The 26686-nt window shown below is 32.8% G+C and overlaps 1 protein-coding gene across 3 annotated transcripts in view; it reads left to right on the top strand.

The window, feature by feature from the left end:
- LOC124366001 overlaps positions 1 to 26686 on the top strand; it is a 65464-nt gene that overhangs the window by 30387 nt on the left and 8391 nt on the right. Inside the window, exons 4-8 of one of the 3 annotated variants that reach the window (XM_046822180.1) lie at positions 2979 to 3062; positions 5438 to 5523; positions 8903 to 8929; positions 13816 to 14028; positions 16706 to 16892. In XM_046822180.1, the coding sequence (XP_046678136.1) occupies positions 2979 to 3062; positions 5438 to 5523; positions 8903 to 8929; positions 13816 to 14028; positions 16706 to 16892 (597 nt within the window). Of the gene's footprint in view, positions 1 to 2978; positions 3063 to 5437; positions 5593 to 8902; positions 8930 to 13815; positions 14029 to 16705; positions 16893 to 26686 lie in introns of all 3 variants that reach the window. The other 2 variants (XM_046822181.1, XM_046822179.1) reach the window with 2 other exon arrangements.

The raw sequence follows: 26686 nt of genomic DNA, 5'->3' as shown, positions 1-26686 counted from the left end.
CATGATCATAATTATAGTGATGTTTGTGATGTGTTTGTGGAACGTTTTCCAAATATCCAGCCTCCATCTCGACAAGGTATTCGCAAATTAAATTTAAGATTTGAAGAGACTGGGTCGGTAGCGGAGCTTCCTCGTTCAGGTAGACCAAGGTCTGTTACTTACAGAGGAGAACCTGAATGTTGTCGCGCAATGTTTTGTGCAATCACCGACGAAATCGCAAAGAAAAGCATCAAATGAGTATGGAATAGCAAGAACAAGCCTACGAAGGATACAGAAACAGCTGCATTTGAGACCATATAGGCCTACTTTACTCCAAGGCCTAAATGAAGATGATCCGGACAGGCGTGTGGAATTCTGCGAGCTGTACACAATCCAACAAGAAGCCGATCCCAATTTTTACAAAAGCATTCTTTGGAGCGACGAAGCAACTTTTAAGGTGAATGGCAGAGTGAACACACAACTGTGTCTACTGGGATTCTACGAATCCCCATTTGACGATGGAGACAGAGTTAAACGCTCCTGGCGTGAGTGTATGGGCTGGTATTTTTAGCGGTGGGCTAATCGGGCCTCATTTTTTTGACGGTACTGTCAATTCTCTTAATTACCAAGATATGCTTCAAGAGGTGTTGTTAGAACTGGAAAATAGTCCACTTTATGAACATCTGCGGCCGGTTAAGGAAAAGTTGATATGGCAACAAGATAGAGCACCCCCCCATTATGGACTTATCGTGAGAGACTTTCTAAATAATAACTTTAATGAATGGATTGGCAGACGGGGTACTATTGAATGGCCTCCACGGTCCCCAGATATAACACCGATGGATTTTTCAGTCTGGGGTATACTAAAAAATGATGTTTATTCAGTCAAGATTCGTAATGTTGAGCATTTGAAGGGACGAATCCAATCAGAATTTGAAAACTTACAGTCCAGGAACATTTGCGACAAAATTTGTAAATCTGTGTTAAAAAGATGCAATCTTTGCTTAGAACAGCATGGAGACCACTTTGAGCATCTTTTGTAGGTTCATTGAATACTACATGTTTTCCTGTATTAATAAATTGTATTTGTACTACATAGTAAAATAAATGTATTTGTATTTTCGCTTGTTTGGTATATTATTGCACCAAATGCATTTTTGACAACTGACTTATGGCCCACCCTGTATATGTAGTGACATAAATTATATAATATACTGATTGCTAACTTGATCAGCTTTATAACTACCAAGTAGGCTATACCTAAAGCCTGCCACAACACGTTACATGGTACAAGATGTCATTCATAAAATATGAGTTCTATCTGCAAAAATATTGTTGAACTTTAATAAGTATTTTAGAAAAAGAAATTAACGTAACTAGCAAAAGTAAAATATTAGTATTTTATATTAGTAGAAATGAGATATTAGCACATAACTTCAGCATTTCTGGTACACATGTAGTATGGACATTCATCTTCTATTACTGAAATAAAACAATAAATCATTTTATAGACAAAAATAGGTGTTGTGTGGCCCATGATCAAATATACGTAGTATTTGGGTTGTGATCAATTACTTTGTACAGCTTAAGCTTGTTTTTACAATGGTTAAACTTGTTAAGTGTGAAGAATATGAAATGTTCTAATCTTTGGGAATAAAGGTCTTTGAAACGAAACTCTCGGATGCAAACTTACCATTTTAGATTATAAATGTCATTACTTGAAACCAGAAGAATTTAACTTACAAAAAGAGAAGAAATAGAGCATGTGAATACAACTATCTCAACAAAATTATTACTGATTGTGCCATAGCCATGAACAAACTTAATTTTCACATCTTTGGAGGATTTTGTCAAAACCAATCAGTGGCATAAATAGAAAATTATTTGGGGGCTAAGCACAGTGTTGTTCAGGAGTTATAAAATACCCCTCAAAAATAAGGAGTCGGGATCTTTCCCCATGGAAATTGTTGAGTTTAAGACCTCATAAATGTGGTCCAGAATAAAACAAACTACTGGGTGCAGTGACAATGTTTGTCTTTCAAAATTTAGGAAGAGGCTGCACACTTATATACGCCTACGAAACCTATACTTGCAGTTGCTTGGCTGTGGGGACACAAGGTTTTGTCCCTCTTTTGTTCCATTTTCGTATCAGAGAACTAGACGTCCAGTTATTTTCCTCAAAGTAGAAGGATTCCAGATTTATAGAAGGATCCGTGATCGGTAGAAGGATTCTCCTCTCCAACTTCTTCACCTTTAGTTTTTATCACACCCCAGTTCATAACCTCCTCCCTGTGGTATCCAGAAGCTGATATGGGAATTTATATAGAGTATAACTGTACTTCTGAGTCAAAACATGTAATATATTATTATTACATGTTATTACATATTATTATTATTATATCCAACATTGCTTATCAAAATCAGTACACAGAACCAGCCAAATCTTGTTTTGGAGTTTTTTTGTTCTTTTAGGACAACAAGGTTATAAATTGCACCTAGTCCTATAAGGACTTTTGTGCTGCTTCCGTAGTGACAGGATGTGTAAGGTTGGGGATAGGGACAACCTCCTATCTAGATCCATGAGGAAGAATTTAAGGCACTAATCTCAAGTCATGTCCCCTTGAAAGGAGAGGCCAGCTCTGAACCAGCCTCTCCAGTCAAAGCAGGCAGAGGGTGGCACACCCTTATATTGATGCTAGCAAGAACCTCTGAGATTAGGGAATGAACCCCACCAACTCCAACAGTCATCTTCCGCAGTGGACTAAACCTATTTAGTTACCCTTGCACCCCAGAATTTTGAAATTTGCGGTTAGTGATGTGCCGCTCTTGGATATCCATAAGGTTGCCCAGTGACACATCATTTTGCTGTGCGCAGTGACCAACGGGAAGCTATAAACCAGCCAGGAGTGATCCCTGCTGGGTAATTGTTTTAGGGTTAGAATCAAATGACTTTGTTTGGTTTTAGAAGCAGTATTTTAAAAATTAATATGGATTTTCAGATGAACCAACAAGCAGCAGCAGCTGCCTCTACGAGGTCGTACCAGCCTCGCCAGATGTCCAACACACCACAGTACTACTCATCGGTATGTTACAATTCAATTCTTAATTGTGTAACCAGCTTATGAGTGACAAGTTCATAGTTAATTTGAAAGTTGCAAGTATCATTATTGTGTACAACAAAAAGAAAAATATATCACAACTAGTTTATAACACTTTGGACTACTAATGAAATATCTCGTAATGCAGTAGCTCAGGTTGCTAAAGTGATCTGCTTCTAATTAGACCTCCTAATAGTTTTAATAATGTATTGTAAACCATGTGAGCTTCAATTTTAGTCTACTGAATGTTTTAACAGTGGTCTTTCTTTAGTTTTCTTAAGCATATCTGTAAATATTCTATAGATTGCCGTTGTATGTAGAAATTGATGAATCGCCTGATTTACTCTCCACTATGTAGCACTACTGATACAAGGCATGTTCAAAAAGTACCGTTTTAATAAAACCAAGTAAAGCAATTTTTTCAACACAAATTTATTTCTACATGAAAGCCCAAACTTTAAAGTATTTTTTGACTTAGTTTCCACTGATGCTGATGTTCAAACACTTGTCGTAGTGGGTGATCAATTTGTCTATACCCTCTTCGTAGAAGGTTCACACCAACGAATGTAACCATGACTCCACGACAGTTTTCACTTCATAATCGGTTTTAAAGCGTTGGCTGCCTAGCTCGCGCTTCATGTGCAAATACAAAACGTGTACAAATGGCAGTCAGACGGTGCCAAGTCCGGGCTGTAGAGCGAGTGATCGAACTTCTCCCAACGAAATTGTCAAACCAATGTTTGTGTGTCACCAGCGGTATGGGGCCGAGCATTGTCATGGAGCAACACAATTCCGTTACTGATCATTTCTCTCCGTTTGTTTTGAATTGTCCACCTTAGTTTTCTTAAGTTTTTGCAATACCTTGCTGCATTAATGGTATCACCTCTTGGGAGAAAATAAATCAGTAACTTTTCCTATCCCAAAAGACAGTTCACATGATTTTTGTGCAGACATTGTCTGCTTGAATTTTTGTTTCTTCGAGGATTGCGATCCATAACAATTTTGTACAAAAGAGATCACTAATTGTCTTAAACATTTTAAACGTTCATAGAGAACTGAAAACACAATGTAGAACAACTAAAATGGCGTGAGTCGATAGCCAGTGAACAAGTATGACTAGTGCGCTTGTGCGGAACACCGATTGCAGCACTGCGGCGGCAGTAGAATGAAACGGTACTTACTTTCTTAACACACATTGTATATTTCCTCAGCTGTTTTAACAATAGCAACTAGTTATTAGTTGTTATTATGTGCTGTTATTAATAATACTATAACTAAGTATGTTATTAACTAAATTATTTGAAATGTCCCCTTATTACTACAAAAACTTAAATTTTACAAAAAATTCCAATATCTGTCTTCTTTGCCTCTAAAAAAGTTCTCTATCAAATTAAAAAATATCTTAATAGAGAAAGAATATTATTCAGAAAATGATTTTCTAATTGATGCAATCTTCATGAAACAAATTACTCCCCATCCATTTCAAAACTGTTAAATGTATATATAATGTATATTAGTGAAATCAGGGCATAATATTTTGTTGTTGATTAAAGTCGTTTGATCATACTGAATTTCTCAAACAAAAAACTTGTAAATACCTATTTACTTTCAGGAGTTTTTAGAGAAATCCTCAAAGAAAGAGAAATTAAAATGGCTTATTACGCTTATGTTCATTCACTGCACTTGACATTCTAGCTGGGGGGCTGCATATAAAAGAAACCTAGATTCTTTGTTAGTAATACATAAAGTAATTTCCAAAATAGTAGTCTAGAAGCAAACATTTTAATACATACAAGGGCTATCCAGAAAGATTTGATATATATTTATATCAAATATAAGATCCATATATGTTTTGATAAACTACAAAACAAAGTACAAGAAAAAACTGTATTAAATACATTTGAAAGTGTCACTGAAATACTATTTTTCAACATTGTCACCATACAAATTTTAGGAACTTATCATAGTGGTAAACTAGTTTTAAAATTCCAGCGTTATAAAGTTCTCCCACTTGAGACTTAAACCAGGTAGTCACACCCTCTGTAGTTCCATGTTGTCATCAAAGCACTGCATCGTAAGCCAGGTCTTCATTGCTGGAAACAGGTGGTAGTTCTTGGTTGCAAGGTCCGGACTATAAGACGGATGTGGAAACACCTCCAACTTAAAAGCATCCCAGGACTTCTTGAGTCCGATTTGCCTTTTGTGGTTGGTACCTATCTTGCACAAAATTTATGGTAAATATTGGAGTCTATTTTTCTACATTTTAAATATTGTTCTTTCAAAGTGAACTTTTGTACTGTGCTTCTGCATTCCATCCCTAATTTTTTGAAGTGAGATTTAATGTGACGCCTTTGTTTCAGCCACACTCGATGGGTCTGGGGGCCCAGCCTCAAGTTCCTCAACCTCCGCCTCTAGTCAGGGTCACAGGCCCACCACCTACCATGGGGTATGTTTGCAAAGTGTACACCAACCCTCAAAAGTCCCAATCCCGTCCTATTATTCCTGCTAGACCTAGGTGAGACAGACAGTAGCTGTATGCAGTTTTTAATCATGTAAAAATAGTTTTAAACTGTAGTTAGTAACAATGTAGTCAAAAAAGTAAAACATTTCCTATGCATATTTAAAAAAACTAAATTTTAAATCTTAAAAATCAGTTAGGTAAGACTTTTGATAATATATACCATATACACAGATGTCTTGTGCCAGATTGTGACTCACTTTCTTGGCTCCAGGGGGCTGGGTTTTGATTCACGAATCCAGGACCGCCCTAGTGTTGGCCAATAACTATACAAGGAGTGAGTAACGGTTGTTTACCAGTAATTCTGGCACTGTGCTGCTAGAGTCCGCAAGTCAGTCTGTGTCACACCATCATTGCATGTCCTCTCTACATAGAAAGTATATATTGTGTAGGATATAATCCTATTACATTATAAACATGTTTTGAAAATTTTTAATTATATCAATAACTACAAATCATTGAAGAGATTATTCTGTCTCTTAAGATTGCTCTTAAGAGTAAGTTTTTTCATTACCACAGAACACTTTTGCAAACCACTTAAGGATATTAAATATGATATTTTCATCCAATAGTTGTATATTATGTGTGCGAGAAGTGACTTGCCCATTGTGAACTATTGAAATATTAAGGTGGAACTGTACTTTTTTGTTTTGAAATTACTGGATCTTTTTCTATTTCTGTACGATTCTAGTGCTTGCTACCAAACTTCACTACAATCTTATGTTGATCATTAATACAGGGCACTGCTATTAAATCGTAACTTTTTGTGAAGAAAGAGTGTTTACTATAAAAAGTTTGTACGAAGGTGATTATAATTGAATAATGACGGAGAGGAGAACTCTGTGGACCACATATGATTTAATAGCAGAGCGTTATGTTGTGTCAATGAACACAATTGCAGTGCATTCTGGGAGCAAGTACTATGAATAGTATCAATGAAATAGAAAAGTTAAATAACCTCAATAGAAATCTTACTTAAACATTTCAGTATTTTACAATTTAGTGACTGGCTTACTCAGTGTGTATATACAAAGTTAATTTGAGGCGGAACGCACCAGAATGACATCACTTTTGGTTTGTGTGAGAACTTTCCCCCGCACCTCAGACATATATAAAAACAAAAGTTTTCTGGGGGAGGATCCCCAAACCCCATTTCTTCTGCAGGGTATTCCATACCTCCGGACCCTTTGGAGGTAACATTTCTCCCATCTATAGTGCTAGAAATTGAGCACTGGAAAATAATATATGTATATATATATATATAAAATATATGTATTTTTTATAAATAACTGTATAAAACACATTTAAAAATCATTGGCACTATACTTTGGTTTTAATTATATTCACATGTTCATCTTCACATAGTTGTATGAAATGTGGAAAGAAATATACAGTAAAGTCCGGTTACTGAAACAAATGAAACCGAGATTACCTCAGAGACAGTGAAACTCAAATAATACATGAAGTGCGATAAAATGTCTTAAGTTATGGAAAATATTGATTATTCATTAATAAAAATGGTTTATTGATACAATATAGCAATGTATTACTGACATTTACGTAGAATACAAGTTATTAAAAATAATACTTGACGTAAAAAGTCTTTGATCAATATTTGTGATAAGCTTTTGTCTTCTTCATCACTAAAACTTTTCACTTCATCGCTTTTCAATGTCACTAAAACAAGATTATTAAAATCAACAGACAAACATTTCAATGTCACAGCTAAAGTGTGTAAAGGTACATAATGTTAGCATTGTAGGGATAGGAGGGACCGAACTGTCTGAATATTCTGAAAATTGAACAAATTTGATTGAAATAAAACAATTTTGAAGTACTGTTACAATTATTACTAATTATTGTTAATTAATTCCAAATTCCATATTAGCTATACAGAATAATGAAAGTATTAAAAGTAATATTTGTGAAATAATTCATTAGTTTTTTAAAAATATTACTTAATTGTAAAGAAATTTATTTTACCCTGTATTTTGTAGTGCTTCTATTATATGAAATCAGATATTGTCATCCTTAAAAAACTGTCTATTTTGTACAAGACTGCATTTATAGTAAATGTACTGTTTACATCAAGACACTTGATAATATAATAAAATGTTTGATTTGAAGCACTATAAATAGTTAATATCTGTAGTTGCCCCACTTAGGTTAGTTATTTCCATATGTAGGTATGTTATTGTTAGAATCATGGTTCAGGTTGGGTAACCCCAGAGGTTATTTTTAACTACAGTAACTTTGTAACTGCCGACTGCTTTTAGAATAAGTTAAAATATAGAACATGGGCCGGCCGGTCACACTATGCCACTAACATAATTGACATAAATAATTTTATCTTCAAGGTAATTAATGTGGTGCCTCTAGAGTAAAGAGAATGCAGCGAGTTTGGTATTAGTTGTGATAAATGATACATTGGTGTACTGAGTGTTGGCTCCACCTACCTGAGAGATATTGTACAGAGATATGGAGTAGCAGGTGCTGCTGGGGGGTTGGATCATTTTCTACATGAAATTAATGTGAAAACATTTACCCAAATAAACTCCAAACAATCAACTCCCACTTATTTAAGAAGTAACCAAAGGCTATACTTTTACAGGAACAAACCTTTATAATTTTAATTTATGAGACAGAGAACATCTTTATAAATCAATTCTTAGTAATTTGATAGCCATAAATAACACTATCATATTGCACTGTCATATTGTTTCATATAAATGTTTTGCTTCTCATTTGCAAAAATTGAGCTTCCTGTCCGTTCAGTCAGCTCAGTCCTGCTTGACACCCACTGTTGGCAAACTGGCATTTTAGCACAATGTTGTTGTTGTTTTTTAATGATGCTTGCCTCCTCAACTCGTTAAGTTTTTTTACATAAGGGTACTTCAGGCACTTGTTGTGGAAGTATATTCTACAATGTTTTGGAAATTTGGAAACTAATTTGATCATTTGTTTTAAAATTAAAGTTGTTAAGGTTCCCTAAAGTATCACTTGACTTAACGCTACATATAAAATATTTTCAGATGGTTAAATTGTTTCCCTAAATTGTGTGAATCTTAAATCTTAACATCTTCACTGATGAGTTTTGTCAATATAGATACTCCCTAATCCCACCTTTAGAAATTAAATACTTATACTTTTGACTGTTCCTTATAATTTTTTGAAGTAAAAAATGAGAGAAATGAGGTTGGAGTGTACTACCTACTAGTGTGGCGTGCGGTCGGCCTAGTGTGTTGCATGATACGCATTTCCCCACTCACGGTTTGTTGTTGTACTGATGGTCACTGTTGGTTTGTAGTTACCACTCGTACGGGAAGGAAGACTGGTGAGTCACACCCACTCACTGCTCGCTGCTTGCCTCTTGCATGACAGTTCATATCTCTTGTTTCTTCTCTCCTTTTTCAATCCATATGATGTTATTCATGTCTTACCTTTTGTAAACATTTGAAAACACTCTTCTAGGTACTATTTATGACTGTGGGAATTAAGTATGAAATTTTTTTTAATCAATTTAAATAATAAAATAATATTTTTGCTGTGTATAATTAACAGTATGATGAGTGGGTATCATATATAGATAATTACATGTTATAATACAAAATAAGGCAAAACGGTTTAGCTAGGTATTAATGACATCTATTATTAAAAGCACTAAAAATCAGAAGTGTTGTATGAGATTTTTATACATAGGACCTCATGTAAGTAAAATCCTCCAATCTAGTACCTTTATCCTTATCACTATTAATTGTAACCTAACTTTTACTTTATAAAGGTGTTAGTAATATGTACAATTAATAAATACAATTAGATGTAATACGAGTCTCACTACTTTTCTGTACCTTTAAGATTTGTAATGAATGATTAAAAATATGTATTGAGTTAACACATTATTAGTTGACTGTAGGTACAGTGCACACGAGTTGAGTTGAGCTAAGGCTGGTGTTAAAAGGATTTAGCTTAATAGCTGAATTGTGTTTTAGGTTTTGACCATTTTCAGCCCCATTCCAATGGTTGCCACTTTGATGGCTAAAAATATGGGAGACACAGAACATGCCAATTACAATTAAAATACTTTAGTATTGAAGTAAAAATTATATTACTACCTTTGAATTGATTGCACTCATGTGATTTAATCTGTTACTATGGTAACTAACATCTAGACTAACAGACTAAAGTGATAGTAGCTACAAATAATCAACCACGATCCAAGATATTTTAATGTTTTAGTACTGACAACATAAAAACAGTGGCATCACGTTTGTGGCCAAATGTTTCACCATTTAATACTAGTATAGTTTGTAGCAAGTTATTGAAATCATTGCTACAAAAGCCGTAGACTTATAAGAATACCAAACTAACTTTGGTTTCTAAAACTACATCTTAAAAGTATTGTATTTTTTGCATTGTTTCTGACCAGTTTAAGCTTCTATAAATAAACTGTTATGGTCGGCTGATACAGATTCCAAACAGTTTTTCAGATGTTTCACTTTAAATTGAGTAATTACATATAGAATGAATTTTAGTGTTCATTTTAATTATCTTGAAAAAAATTGTAGTAAAGCTAACTCGCCGAACAGTGGCACTAATTTATCATATATCGTAACTGTTAATACTGGTTTCATCCCAAAACTTTTTGTCTAACATGGTACATTAATAGTTTCATCACTATTATTAGGTCATGATGTAATTTGTATGTCATATTCTTTTAATGTACCAATTATACCACCACGCAATAAAATTGATATTCAGTAATACAAAATCCTCACTGAATAATTTTTGGGAACAGAGGTGTGACGCCTATATTAAGCTGCCAATGTTTTAAACTATTTAACAATAATTCATGTGTAGACGTAAAGTAAAGCACGTGTGGAAACTTTCAATTTTGTACCAGAAACGGTTGTTTTACATCTCGGTATCTTCACAACATTCTGTTCTTTGCTTTCACAAGTAACTTTTTGCTTATATAAACTAACGTAGCATAAAAATAGCATGTTTTCTACCTGAAATACTAACAAGGACATTCTGTTCCAATAATTTATTCCTAACAATTTTTAGATTTATTTATAATAGAATAATAATCTTGATTATCGTATTTACTGTGTGGTAGACTCCCATGCCAATGTTTAAGCATTTATTCTAAAATGTGATTTATCTAAATTTTTATTTTGTTGCTGTGTACTGTCGCAATAATTACAAGTTTTTTTATTACATTATTATTGAATGTGAACATACAAAGAAAGACTGTTATTGTATAAGTCATTTTAAGTAAAATTAAATGTAGTGCTATTAACTCGTAAGTGCCAATAATTGATGGTTATTTGTTCATCAGGTTGTCATGCTGTCACTATTTAATTTTTCTTGAAGTATGAAAAATTGCACCATCTTAGTTTAGGTAACATTTTAAACTTTATTTTAAAAAGTGGCATTCAATTTAAACTGAGTTGTTGCAGTCCTATCAGCTGTTGTTGCTTGTTAATGTCTGTTACTTATCTGTTATGTGTTTAATTCATTTTTATATTCTACTAGCGGGCCCGGCGCGCTTTGCTGCGCATTTCAATAATTTTTTGCAAAAGTTGCCCGCGGCTTCGCACGCAAATCTTAAGAACCGAAGTCCTTATATTACTTAGTAAATTTTTTTTTTTACTATAATAAATTTTAGATTAAATTAGTTATATCTCCGATGCCACGATTGAGCTTGCTTTGTTGTCTCGATCGAGAGAATATGTACACACGGAGTTTTGAGAACCATACTTCTGTCAAAAAAAACAACTAAGGTTGATTTTATAACATTCTTTATATTTGTAGCCAACGTAAGATAGTAATTATGATATCTGCATTACTCTTCTGATCAAGCATGAGCATGGTTTATATTAAATAAATATTGCAGTTAAAGGTGAATTTTTACGTCAAATTTGAATTGTATTATCTGGATAGTAAAGTCTATGTTTAACAGTGATTGCAAAAACAGTTTAAACAAAATTTGTCGTTTCTCTTAAGCTTACTCTATGCTTTAAAACTATAAGTGTAATATATGTTTACAAAGAACAGCTGATTAAAAATTTGAAAAGACGTTAACATATGTTTGCTGCAATGCATTTCTTATGGGTATTTCTGTAACCAGTGGGGCGGAATCCTGAATCGGGAAAGGGATGGGCATAGCTTATAAACCTTCTCCGTGGAAAAATACATATACGTACAAATTTTCATCATGATCGGTCCAATAGTTCACGATTCCATAAAGGACAAACATACAAACATTCATTTTTATATATATAGATAACAGGTTTTGTTTTAAGTATATGAAAAATATGAATACAAATTTACACAACACAAATAGTTAATTTTTTTGTGCTATTATTTTATGTAGTCAAAGTTGTTTCTGTCCAATTAGATTTTTTTGTTTATGTCCGCTACAGTATATTTGACTCATTTTTATGTTGTTTGGTGTTGAAATGAGAATCATATATTAGTAGGCAATGCAACTAATTATTATTTTAGTTTAATAAATAAATCGTCTCATAAAGTCTGTCCAAAATGCCCGCTTATGAGTTTCTGCATGTGTGTGATTATTCCATGCACAACTTTAGTTTCATTTTGTACATTCCTAAATACCTATACATTTTGAATAACCACATATTTTGTAACTTTTGCCTATCTTTGATTTCTAAATTTCTAGGAAAAAATGTCTTATTTCAAAGTATGGTTTCAGCTATGAGACCAAACAGTTTTTAAGGTTCGGTTTTGAAAATATTCACATAAGATTTAAAATTGTTTTACATATATGGGATATCAATATTAATTTAACAAGAACATAATTCACCATATTTTTCTGAAAAATGCATAAGATATAATTTATTACTGTAACTCATATTTTTGCTGTTATAAAAACAGCTTCTTATATGACACCTGAAAACTAGACAATTTAAAAGTGGATGCCTGCCACAACTTAGGTTAAAGAAATCCACTTTGTTGCTAGAATAATGTAATTTTGTTTGAAATTGTAAGTATTTTATGGTTTGTAAGAAAAAAATAATAAATCCTTGTTAAATTGTTTTTGAAAACATGGTTGCTAATTTATTTACTTTTTATTGCTAATTTATTTACTTTTTATTGCTAATTTATTTACTTTTTATTGCTAATTTATTTAATTTTTATTATTAAAGAATACATTGTAAATATTTATCTTCAATTGGAAAGCTGATAAAAATTTACGGAAAATTACCTCTTGTCCATATCAATTCAAAATCAGTTAGTTGTTGGTTTTATTATTTCTTTTAAAAAGGTGACAGCTAATACCATATTCTTTTAAATGAGGTACCATAACCAAAGTATTATGAGGAGCAACAGCTGTCTTCTTGAATACTTATAAAAGTTGAATTTAGTAATAATAAATTGTTAGCCTTTCATACTACCAGATACCATAACCAGTAAACCCACAAACTAGTTAGATTGTGGTAACCGTACAATTAATGTAGCCTATTTGTACAAAATAACTATATTATACATACATATACACTCAAATTTGACTAGCAATATGGTTTGAAAATTGGGCTTTACTTGTTTGGCTTGGCAGTGATCACATTTATTTAGATTGCAAGCAATCAATGATCAATAAAATACATAGAAATTTAAATTTTAAAAGTAATCTTTTCCATTCTACCATCGAAGTGCACAGGTTTTCTCGTTACAGAATACATTTTGTGACTTACCTGGAAAATCAGGCTCACATAAAAAATGTATATGTTTTTTATTATACCATACACTGTGACTTTTGTAATATTAAGAAAATAACCAAGTATTGAAAACATAATTTAAGGCACTAAAAGTCTTAGTTTTTAAGGAAGAAATTTTGATTGTTTACGTTTTCTTCTATGTTTTGCATATGAGATTGTTGAACTCTCGTTTCTACGCTCATATCACAAAATTTGAAATCTCAATACTGTCCATGTGTAATATGCTGAATGACAAAACGAATTATACTAAAATCAAATTATACTAAAAAATAGTCTGCTGAAATCAGGTGTAAGTGTTGTTGGAATCCTGGTGTACAAAATAAAAATTGTATTAATATACTATTTTAAAGTAATGTACAAGTTGAAGAGTAGTTGAAGTTCTATGATTGAAGTTGAGTAGTTAACATTTGCTGGCGTTGTCGATAAACGAGTATTGTGTTGGATGAGGGAATGACAAAATGTCTGATGGATGTTGCAGGAATGCCACGTATTCAACATCAAACATGAATGTGCTGCCCACAGCCAGCTCCATGCACCAGATGGGAATGTTGGACAGTCGTACCGGCTCCATGCTACCTCCACCTCCTCACCTGCAGTACCCTTCCCACAACACTAGTGCTGCCAACCAACAGTCAGCCCAGCAAGCGAAATACCCTCCTCCACTAATACCTGTCAATGGATCTAATCAGAGGTAACGACAACTGGAGTATTTTGTGTGTTTCAATAATTGCTATTCAATTAGTCAGAAAACAGAGAAGTTCGTACATTTTATGGGGTTTGCCTTTTTAATTTTAGTGGATAATGGAAGATCCTACCTCAGTGTTTCTCAAACTTTTTGGACTCAAGGCTCCCTTTAAGTTTGTACTACTATCCGCAGCGCCCCACCCCCTCAGTAGAAATCCAGTTTTTAGCGAAACATCTGTTTGGATATCAACCAGTTGTTCACTCTTTTTACCCATACTTCTAATATTTACATGTATCAAACTAATTGGTTTTTCATTATTTTTAGGAAACAAAAGTCATAGTTTGAAATGTGTCAAACTCAAAAGTTTTTTCATTACAGTTAACAGTGTACAACTGTTATTTTAATATAACAGTAATTTATTTAGTTGTATGTATATTAATGGTAATTAAATAATTTGATATGCCATTATAAACCTAGTCTAACATGAAGGCAATAATAAATATATTATTTACCAATTTTCACATGCTATTTCTTTTTTTTCTTATTATTTCCTAATTACTGTCGATGAACTGTAGCAACTCACGGCATGATTTTGTGGTGCTCCAGGACACTGCAGCGCACAAATTGGGAAGCACTGCTCTACCTTACTAATTAGTGATACCAGGGTCAGCCGACAAGCTTTTGAGATTTGAGAACAGTTAGGTTTTAAACTTACAAAACTTAAGAATATTCAAGTACTGGCTGTTACTTGTCCACTATTAATGCTCATTTTTAAGACGAATTATTCATGTGTTTAAGTTGTTATGTATGTGTAATTAAAAGTGGTTGGGGTCAAAATGGTTTTTAATAATTGTATTGTATAATATGCTACAAAGTGACCTAAAACATGCAGTATGAACCTTGGTTTGGACTAAATAATTTTTTTGATACCTAATAGGCATATACATATAACATGCATATATATACACGTCATAAGCTCTGAGTGAAACTATGTCTTGTTCAGCCAGTCTATAACATTATTGGAAAAGACAGTTGGCTTGTTTAGAACCTAATCTGTATATTTACTATACTTTCAAAAACTAATCCGAAACTAAACAGATAGACATGTGGAAACAAAAGTTGAAAAGCAATTGGACCGAGCTGTCAACTGACAACACAATAGGACTGGGTGGGAGGAAGGGGTGGTGTGTGAGGCTGGGCAAGGTAGCGGAGAGAAGGCAACAGAGAAGAAAGTGAGAAGGGGAGGTGAGGGATCGAATTTACTGACTCTGACAGCAGAAAGTGAGTGAATCACAAAAGTCTGTGAACAACCAAACAAGCAAGGCTTTACCAATACATTCTATTATTCATCAAATGGTCAATCAGCAAATACAGGTGTGTATATTTCCGTCATACTTTCTTGAAGGATTAAGCACTCATCCATTCGTTTTTTACTATACAAATTTTTTGTGTGTGAACATACTCAGTGGAATGTATTATCAGTGTCATGTTTTCCAGGAAGAGTGACGCTGCACAAGTGTTTTTTAAGTTGAAAACTACCAGAAAAGTTACACAAAACGGGATTAGACAAATAAGATAGAAGCTTTATCGATTTTGTGTTGAATTTTTCCCTAATAAACACAATTTATGCAACTGTGAGTTGAGGCAATGTCATTTGCAACATTCAAACCCCAAAAGTTCATCATCTTTAAGTCATTGGCAACTTTTTTTCAGAAATATATCAAAAAAAGTTGCACGTAATTCAACACCAAAAATATATATATATATACGATATTGAGACGGGCTATACAATTGAAAAATTAATCATATAATGAGAATGCCGCTTTAATGAATTTATGGTATTGATTTTTATGTACAGGCAGTTGATGGAATCCCTACTGTTGAGTACCAAGTGCCTTTCAAGAGTGCTGGGTATTTAAATTAGAAATGATCCTCTTACTCATGTTCTTCATTGTAGAATCTGTAGGGTTCATGCTCAGACTCTTCTTGAATGCTTCCAAAGAGGTCTATGCCTGGACATATTTTATTAAGTACTGTGTTATGTTACAAATAGACATTTTGAATGTGTTCAGAATATATTTCTGTATGAGTAAATTTTTCCCAAAGTTTGGTTCATTTCACACATACTAAGAATATTTGAAAAATATGTACAGAAACACACAAATGGAGCAGTGCAATCTGTGAAATCTATAGTTGAATTGATACTATTCATAGTATATTATTGTCTGATACCAATTAGTTATAAATATATAACCTGTCCATAATTTTGCACCTAAAACAGTTGTAAGAAAAAACTAAGTTGTGTTTGATTTTGATTTCTTAGTTTTGTTGGAAAAAACAATGACAATGGTTTTAAGAACGGTAAAACAAGTAGATATGAATGCTTTAGTAAGAACACAGTGTCTTCAAAAACGTCATATTTGAAATATCAAATTATAGTCAAATCACTGTGATCAAGTAATTTAGCTGTATTTTTTAATTATAAAAATAGATACGAGCAAATTGGTGCAGTGGGTGCATTGTGGAAATTAATAAGTACCCCTATTCACATTTTAAAGTAATAGTTAACAAACAAATTATACCCTTGTTTCTCTTCTGACAACAAATTGATGTGGTTAAAACTGACTTCTTAATAAATTAGGTAGAAATAAAAATTTGAATTACAATGAACAAATTTTGGCAGGTATCACCACTACACGCCTGGTCAGGAAGTAATAGACCTGTCATCACCGCCACAGTCACCCCAGAGGCTCATGGGTAATGGGAAGCAGGCAGTGGCAGGGCAACTTCCCGACCCGAACGGGATGTGGAAGAAACTGATTCCGATCATGGAGGCACCTCCCTCTTCTGGCTCTCACTGCCCTTATAAGGCAAGACTTGTTACCATTTTTGGTATTTGTAGGAAGAATAGTGAGCATGTATTGTATAGATTACAGTTTAGTAGAAATTAATTCATTTAACTCCCGATTATTCGTGATCAAATAAATCGTGCTGCGGGTTTTGAGGTGACCCTTGAATATGGAAAATAAAGAAAGAATGGAATACAACTGTCAAGAAAACATCAGGCCTTGATTTTTTTAAAGATATATAGATATATAGGCCTTGATAAGATATATAGATTGGAACACCAATAAAAGCAAGCATTTTCAGTTCTTCTCCCGTTTAACATCACTTAGTATTTTACTATATTTATCAACAAACAGGACAAAAATCGTAAAATTCAGTAAATATTTTGGTTCAGTGTTTCCACCCTCCTCTCTCTTTGTCTCTCTTTCCCTCCTTCACTCCCCTTTTCCACCATTCCAATATCCAGTCAATGATTCATCAAAACTGATTTCAGTGCACCACATCTCAAAAGTCTTTGGATTGTCACAATGGCAGTGTTATTGGTCAAAAGTGCTATTATTTTTATCATATTCAATACAAACTGCAAATCATTGTGCTTTCAACACAGCATAAATTCAACATTTTTCATAAATTTGAAAAAGGCATAGTGCTAAAGTATTGTGGCATTGATAAATAGACAGTGCAAATTATAAGAAGAAAAATTAAATACATCAATTTGCCAATTTATCTAATTCAATGATTAAGGAGAACAGTAATAAAAAAGTCAACATACTTGATTTTGATAAGAAATGTTTTTTATTGTTCAATGGCTTCACTCTTTAACTGAGAGATTACAGCTTTGATTCCCAAAAGGGTTAGTAAAATTAATTTTGGACTGTTTTGTTTCATAACATTTGATACATCTGATTAAAATACCACAAGCATTATAAAGAACTCCCCAAGAAATAATAGACTCATCTGTGTAAAAAGCTACGTAAGCCTTCAGACTAGAAGGAAATTTTAATTTGGTTTACATAAATTAAACAATGCACATGGTCCTAAATTCTATTTCAAATACCTACGACTCCTTAATTCCTTGTATATTGATTCTTTGTTTTAAGTTTCTTTTTTGTTTGTATGTATGTTTCTCTATTCTCTATCTCTCTAACAATCTTCCTTATTTTTCCTTGTCTTCAGAAAAGGTGTCCTAAAGGGTCTCTAAGGGGTTGCACCATCTCAAGAGCCAAGTTTTCCCCTTAAGAACGAGTTAAACCTCATGCAATTTTACACTCTTATTTTTTAATGTAGCGTTATGGAAGATGTCTCATTTTGAAGTGCTAAATATGCACTACTGCAATATGCTGCTATGCAATATGTGCTATTTTGATATGCTAAATATGGAAGTGTTTTGGACAAATATGCATCCAAATGATTTTTTAGTTTTTCTTGTAAAGTTTATACTCTTTTAGTATTTAAATGATGAAGTTGAAAAAGTTTGGGGTTTTTTCTGAATAACCAATAAATGTGTCGCTAAAACTAAGAAAGGGTTTAACGTTTATTAATATCTATCTATATATATATATATATATATATATATATATATATATATATGCATATCTTTAAAATGAGATATCTACCTTAATTCTACCACAAAAATTGAGGTTGTAAAAGTAAGAGGTTTAAAATTGTTCTAAGAAGGCTAAAATCAAGGTAACTGCTACTACAGCCAGCTCATAAAGGAATTGAGTCTAAATTCATTTATCATATAAATGAATTAAACTCTAAAATCTTACTGGAAAAAGAAGTTTGGTTATGGACAACGTACAGTAACACCCAGTTGAAAATGTTTCAAGTGATGGAAATATTTTTTTTAAGTATTGCTTTCTAATGTGATAGTGTTAATTCAATTAATGAAATTGGGTGTAATGACATTTTTAAAGTGAAACTATCATACTGCTGTGTTAAAAAATGTATCAATGAACACAATTATCCTAGTTCTTTTTTAAAAGAATTCAGTATTCAGAAACTGTTTAATGAGGAAAAATGATGGATAAAAGTCAGCCATCAACTTACAAAATCTTGACAAAATTGAAGATAACAATTTCAGTAGGATTTTATAAGATCTTCATGGTGGAGAATATGTTGACAAAAACCAAAATATTAATGAACAGTTTGAATGTGACGTGAATCTGTTACCTCTAAAAATGTGATCTGATGTTATACGCTTTAGCACACAGTGAGTGAGTGAGAGTGAAACTCATATGACTTCAATGTTACTTACTGCACAGATCTCAAACAATTGAATGTGCTTGATTTCTTTGAATATTAAGATAATATTTTACTGAACAATAAGCAGAAACATACCCAGTATCAAAATAAAATTGTTTCATATTCATTTAAAGTACTTAAAACTTTTTAATCTAATTTTGCCTCGTGTTTATTCAACAGTACTATTTTAGAGTTTTTATTACAAACTCTTTGCAGTAACATAATTTTATGATTTTCTTCCATGATTATGTCACATTTCTCTTCTAATACCATGGTAAACCCTTTTAATACTAACAACACACCATACGAAGCCACCACAATGTTGTTTTTTATATTTATTTTAAAGTTGTGTGAGCGCCTAGTTATGATCTTCTTATTTTTACTAGTGAACTAACATGCCATCCTTCAGCGAGTTTTAGAAGCAAATTGATTTAGTTCTAATCAATGTGTGTTGTGAATGTGTAGTGCTATTGTGTTTCGGACAAGATAACTGTCAAGTGTGAACAGATCCCTGTGTTTGTGACCAGTGTCAGTCATTCATGAGAACTGAAGAGCAGTATTAGACAAGATAACTTTCAAGTCTAGACAGATCCCTTGTGCTCGGTACCAGTGTCAAACAGCCGTTCTTGAGAACTGAAGAGCGGTTTCGGACAAGATAACTTTCAAGTGTAAACAGATCCCTGTGTTTGTGACTAGTGTCAGTCATTCATGAGAACTGAAGAGCAGTATTAGACAAGATAACTGTCAAGTATAAACAGATCCCTTGTGCTCGTGACCAGTGTCAACGTGACCAGTGTCAAACAGCCGTTCATGAGAACTGAAGAGCAGTATCAGACAAGATAACTGTCAAGTCTAAACAGATCCCTTGTGCTCGTGCCCAGTGTGGAACTGCCGTTCATGAGAACTGAAGAGCGGTATTAGACAAGATAACTTTCAAGTGTGAACAGATCCCTGTGTTTGTGACCAGTGTCAGTCATTCATGAGAACTGAAGAGCAGTATTAGACAAGATAACTTTCAAGTCTAGACAGATCCCTTGTGCTCGGTACCAGTGTCCAGTGTCAAACAGCCGTTCTTGAGAACTGAAGAGCGGTTTCGGACAAGATAACTTTCAAGTGTAAACAGATCCCTGTGTTTGTGACTAGTGTCAGTCATTCATGAGAACTGAAGAGCAGTATTAGACAAGATAACTGTCAAGTATAAACAGATCCCTTGTGCTCGTGACCAGTGTCAACGTGACCAGTGTCAAACAGCCGTTCATGAGAACTGAAGAACAGTATCAGACAAGATAACTGTCAAGTCTAAACAGATCCCTTGTGCTCGTGACCATTGTCAAACAACCATTCATGAGAACTTAAGTGCAGTATCAGACAAGATAACTATCAAGTCTAGACAGATCCCTTGTGCTCGTGACCCAGTGTCAAACAGCCGTTCATGAGAACTGAAGAGCAGTATCAGACAAGATAACTGTCAAGTGTAAAACAGATCCCTTGTGCTCGTGACCAGTGTCGAACTGCCGTTCATGAGAACTGAAGAGCGGTTTCGGACAAGATAACTTTCAAGTGTGAACAGATCCCTGTGTTTGTGACCAGTGTCAGTCATTCATGAGAACTGAAGAGCAGTATTAGACAAGATAACTGTCAAGTATAAACAGATCCCTTGTGCTCGTGACCAGTGTCAACGTGACCAGTGTCAAACAACCGTTCATGAGAACTGAAGAGCAGTATCAGACAAGATAACTGTCAAGTCTAAACAGATCCCTTGTGCTCGTGCCCAGTGTGGAACTGCCGTTCATGAGAACTGAAGAGCGGTATTAGACAAGATAACTGTCTTGTCTAAATAGATCCCTGTGTTCATGACCAGTGTCAAACTGCTGTGGGTGTCAAGACAGTGGGAAAGTGAGTCACAGTCTCCAGCCTCAGTCTAATATTTAAAAGTTTTAAGATAACTATCTGATATTTAAAGGTTCATTACACATTTCATTTCTGTATTAAATTAGTTATAGTATTGACAGTAGATCTTTAGTAACGCTGCTATCTTTAGAACTTTATTTTTAGATTTTTTTTTATAATAGAGCTTGTAAAGCTATTGCGGCTTTTTCAAATGTTAATACATAAATCCTTCCAATAGTAGTTGTGGATTCAAATTTTGGAAACCTGGCTTCCTTAAGTATAGTAATGATGACAAAGGACAACAGGATATAGAAATGTCACTTTTTAGTTCATCATCTTCTTTATTCTTCTCCACTTACTTCCGGTACCTGTTGCTGTTAGGATGATGTTTAGAGACGAAATTTGATTGTTGTATAGATATTCTAGGCTTGCTCTTGCAACAGATTTATTGACTTAGCACCCAAACCCATCACAGTCAGAATTCCCCGTCTTTAAATCATGTGCAGTTGTAGAAAATATGCCATTCAGGCCTCTAACACCAAAGTCTGCTTTTAATAACGATAAATTGGTACAGTTTGTCTCATTTTTGTAATGTGCAGTTTCCCCTCTGAATAAAAACATTTTCTTGCATTTTTATAAACTTTGTTGACATGAAATTTGTAATATTTTTGGAGTGTGTAAACGGAAACAGTTTTATGCTTTCAACAGGGTGAAATTGCTACAAAACTCTTTATGTTTATGTGTATTGCTTGCTGCATTAAAATATTATGGTACAATTATTGGTTAATATTAAGAGTATGTATTGTAAAAATCAATTGTATAAAATATTAATCAATATTAAATATAAATATTATTAAAATTACAATAATTTAAATAGATTTGTATATTTACTAACAGTAGTAGACTTTTAGATTTGTTTTGTGCAAATAAAAACCTACAACACCACTATTGTATTCATATAGCACTCAAACAATTTTAAAAGGTTAAAAATTGGTTCCATTAGAACCATAACAAGTGTTTATTTAAAAGATATTATATCAAAATCTTTGAGTTAGAAAACTTAACTTAATTTTTTCATTGAATAAAGTCATGTTTTATAGTTTTGTTATTATTTATTTAGAACTATTAAATAATGCAAATAGATTTTCCACATTTGTCCTAAAATGTTTTTAAAATTATGAAAATTTTATTACTAGATTTTCTTATAATCTTTGTAACTTGTTAGGCAAAAGTTAATTTTTCATTTAATGTGATTTTAAAATTCTTTATCCTTTGTCTATTCCGTCTTTTTTGTTGGTAACTGAGTTAGCCTAGGGGTGTTGTGACAGTTTTTGTTCTACTTGCAGCAACCATCTCGGGTTTTGGCTGGTGAGTTCCGCAGTAAGAGGGCTCGCAAGTGACCCCAACCCTACCCCCTTAAACTATCAAAACAACAAACTAGAGGTGAGGAGTGGTGTTGTAGGGGTCTCTTTACGTTGTGTTATTGGATTTTGGTGTTCTTGGCACTAGTCTTGTACAGGATAACTAGAAGGTACGTGTCATGTATTGTTTAAAGTATGGTAGACTTAAACTGTGCTGTCAACACGTTCTCTGTTTTTAGCTATAGAGGTTTATTGTGTGTATTGAACATGTAATTAAATTAATTGTGTACTAAGTTCTGAATTATCAATTCAGATTTATTATTCGAGTTTAACACTCTCAGTACCGTGTGTATGACTGTTAGTAATTAACACCTTCACTCCAGCTCTATTCTGACCAGTCTTAAGTAGTCTAAAACCACATAACACTATTGTGCACTTTGGTGTATGTCACAGTTAACATGTTAAATAGTCATATCACTACCAAGACTGTGGACTTAAGACTGATAGTAATGTGTTAAATAGTCGTACCACTGCCAAGACTGTGAACTAGTCTGATAGTAACGTGTTAATGATTGCAAGACTGTGAGTTAGTCTTGATAGTAACGTGTTAAATAGTCATACAACTGCAAGACTCTGGACTAGTCTGATAGTGAGAGTGTTAAACTTATGCAAACATTGATCAAAATTATGAAAATGGACTGTTTTTCTTGTTTTGTCTACTTCATAAAATATGCTTGAAAAACTAAACTGTTTAAAATTACCAAAAGTTGTTTAAATCCTGAAATTTAAAAAGAGTGGAAAAGAAAAATTACAAACATCCATATTCAAAATGATTAGCAAAATTAATTTTACTCAAATGTCTATATTTTATTAATAACATTTCCAATCCTAGTGCTATGAGTATTTTATTTATTACATGTACATTCTTTACTTTTTTCTCTTTCACTTGAATTGAATCTGTTTAATTCAAAAAAGTCTAATCCAAGCCTTAACATCAAAGATGCAAGCCTGTGAAAAATTCTGAGTCCACGAACTCTTTGCAATACTTCAATCCTACTGATATGATACAATACTTTATCCTATTATATCTACTGATTGAGTCTCGAATCACAAGTTTGTGAATGCCATCAACAAATAATGAAGCTGGTCGAGGCTCAAACATTTCCACACCGTCAAAGTGGTAACCTCCCAATTCCTCTTTAAGTAGCCTGAAAATGTGGAAATCACACATATCGACAGTTCAGGACTATGGTGCACATGTTCAATTGTATTCCAATGAGGTGGGTCCAATTTTTCTTGAGTTAGCGCAGCCGTGTGTCGCCAAGCTTTGTCAAGGAGAAGAATTGATAGGCGAGAGCTTTTATGTCAATAGGCCAGTTTCATCAAGCAGTTGGCAGTAGTATGCAGCATTAATTGAATGCCATTCATAGACAAAGGCAATAAGGAATACTATGCAGTCCCAAAAGATTTGTAGCAAGAAGTTTTCCTGCAAAAAACAGGTCTTGGTTCTTCGGTGGGCGTGCATGGCTCTCGTTTTCCATACAATCTCTTGCTCTGACAAGATACTACTAATAGCCCATCTGGTCAAGTGAGTCGCGCCCCATTCCCTCTTATCATCTAGACATCCAACTCAATATAGTGAGTCACCTCATTTCACCTATGGAATCTCAAAAATCCAATTAGTATTTATTCACACTCATATTGTAAAGTATTCTTTGATTGCCATCAATATGCTTTTTCTTTACCTAACCATTATTAGAAAACATAAAATAGTTTAATATGTATTATCATTTTTGTTATCGTAATAATTGCTACTACTCCCTTTCAAATTGTATACAGCACAATTGTATTAAGTAAAATTAAATAGAATCTATATACATGTTGAAGTAATTTTGGTAATTTTATAATTTTGTATTATATTTACTATAAATTATTAAGAATAGCTACTCATGTGATTTGTAATGCCAGTGATTAAAACTACATGATGCACAAAATATTGTATTTTTTAATTTTGGTAAATTTAAGTGGTTTATTGCAATGTAATAGATTAAAATTGTAATCAATATTGTTAGTGTTAAAAAAGATGATAAATAAAAGATGATGTCCTTTTATACAACTTGAATTTACTTTTGTTAAATTAACCATTTCTTATTAATAGGCTTGAGTATAAATTACATTCAGCGCTTTGTATTAAGTATTAAAGTTCATACTACCAACACACTGTGGTTCTATCAAAATAGTGCCAGTGTCCAAAATAAATTCTAAGAGTGACATACAATGCAGGCAATAATAAACTGTGAACTGATTAAAACACTTAAGGTTAACAATCTTATATTCATCATTATTTTTTTTATACAATTATACAAGGTGTCCTGTAACTCTCTGGACAAAGGTATACCACGTTATTGCTCAGGTCAAGAAGAACATGGGTCTCTGATGCTTAGTTTCCCATTTGTCTGTCTGTATGTGTTTTCTATAAAAAAACTAATATCTTAAAAAGTAGTAAATTAAATTATACTAAATTTAGCTCAGATGTTTATAATAACAAGGCCAGTTACTGAAAAAATAATGAAATTATTTTTAGTATTTTCAAAATGGCGCCATTAACCCTTGTAGTGCCAGAGATAAAAACAAATCTATGTTTAAAAGTGTAAAGATATTTTCTGTGTGACTTTGCGAAAAGTGCCAGAGGGTTTTGGGCGAAAACACAAGGTTTTAGAAAAAAATTCATCTAAGGTTTTTTTATCATTAAAAGCTCCTATTTTTTAATTTTTTTAATTTTTTTTTAAAGGTAAATAAATTATGTCTCAGAAACAATTTTAACATTCAAATTTTTATAAAATTTTTAAGTTAAAAAATTCACTTTAGATAGCAACATGGCCACGGAAACAAAATAAAAATCAAGTTTGAGGTAAAATAACTATTATAAATTTTTTTGATATTTCAATACTTTCATGATTAAGAGCATTAAAAAAACCCAAAATCACCTAATATTGTACCATAGACACAATTGTAAAAAATAGTTAATTGCTAAAGATTATTTTTATTAAAACGTAAGGTTTCAGAAGAAAATTGACCTAAAACTTATTTTTGATCATTAATAGCCCCTTTTAATTCGTTTGTAAGGTAAATGAATTTTTCATCAGAAAATATATAACAATAAAATGTTGATATAGGTAATTAAAAAAAATAAAAATCACTTTAGGCAGTGACTTTTCTAAGGAAACAAAATAAAAATCCAGTTTAAGGTAAAATAATTACTATAAGAAAAATGTATTTTTAAATTTTAATACTCTTATGATAAAGAGCATTTAAAAACACCTTAAAATCATGTGTAATAACGTAATATTGTACAATAGACACAATTATAAAAATTATTCAAGCGCTAGAGGTTTGTTTTCCTAAAAAAAGCATAGAGTTTTAGAAAACATTCAGTTAAAGTTTATTTTACACAATAAAAAGCTCTTTTTAAATTCTTTTCAAAATTTCAACACTAATGATTAAAAAACCATTTAAAAATAATGCAAAATCATGTGTAATATACCTTTGCTTACTAAAACGAAACTCCAAACATAAACTAACGTTACTCGGGCAATTTTCAAACAAACTCTACAATACTGTCTTTTGGACACTTAGACGTATAACCGGCAGAAACACCTTCTAACAGTTTTCTTAAGTGACTGTAAAATTAATAACTTTTTTTATTAATTTTAATATCTAATGTAACTTAGAAACATTTTAAATTAATAAAAACGCACAATTATATAACATAAAAAAACACTCAGCTACTTGACACGACACCGCGATTGCGATCCTACTGAGAAAGTGTTGTATTTTAGTTGTTTACGTCTCTAACAACGATACAAAGTAGAAATAGTAGTTTAAAAGGTTAGTTCAGTTCATGTATTGGCCTTTGGTATGATATCAGCCAGTATAGAATACGTCATAGAGGTACTAAAAATGAAATAGAAATCATCTTGGAGCAAGACTCTTGGCTCTCAAGCATGGTTTTTTAAATCGGCTCATAGTGAGATCCCTGGCACTAAAAGGGTTAAAACTTTAAAACTAGCATTTTTTCTTAGGCATTGCAAGAACTGCAGTTTTTAGAGGATTTTATAACAAATATAATGGCACCAAAATTATTTGAATCGAATAATAAATAACTGATTTAGAGCAGATTTACTGTGACAAGATGTGGCCCACATTGAGGTTCTCAGTGAATAGCCAAAAATACAAAAACTGAATAAATGGCAGCTCTCAATGTGAGCCATGTCTTGTCAATGTGGGCCATGTAACCCAAAAAATCATGGTTTTGGGTT

Source organism: Homalodisca vitripennis, chromosome 7 (genome assembly GCF_021130785.1).
Source record: "Homalodisca vitripennis isolate AUS2020 chromosome 7, UT_GWSS_2.1, whole genome shotgun sequence".
NCBI classification, from domain to species: Eukaryota; Metazoa; Arthropoda; class Insecta; order Hemiptera; family Cicadellidae; genus Homalodisca; species Homalodisca vitripennis.
This window is presented reverse-complemented; position numbering and strand designations above follow the sequence as displayed.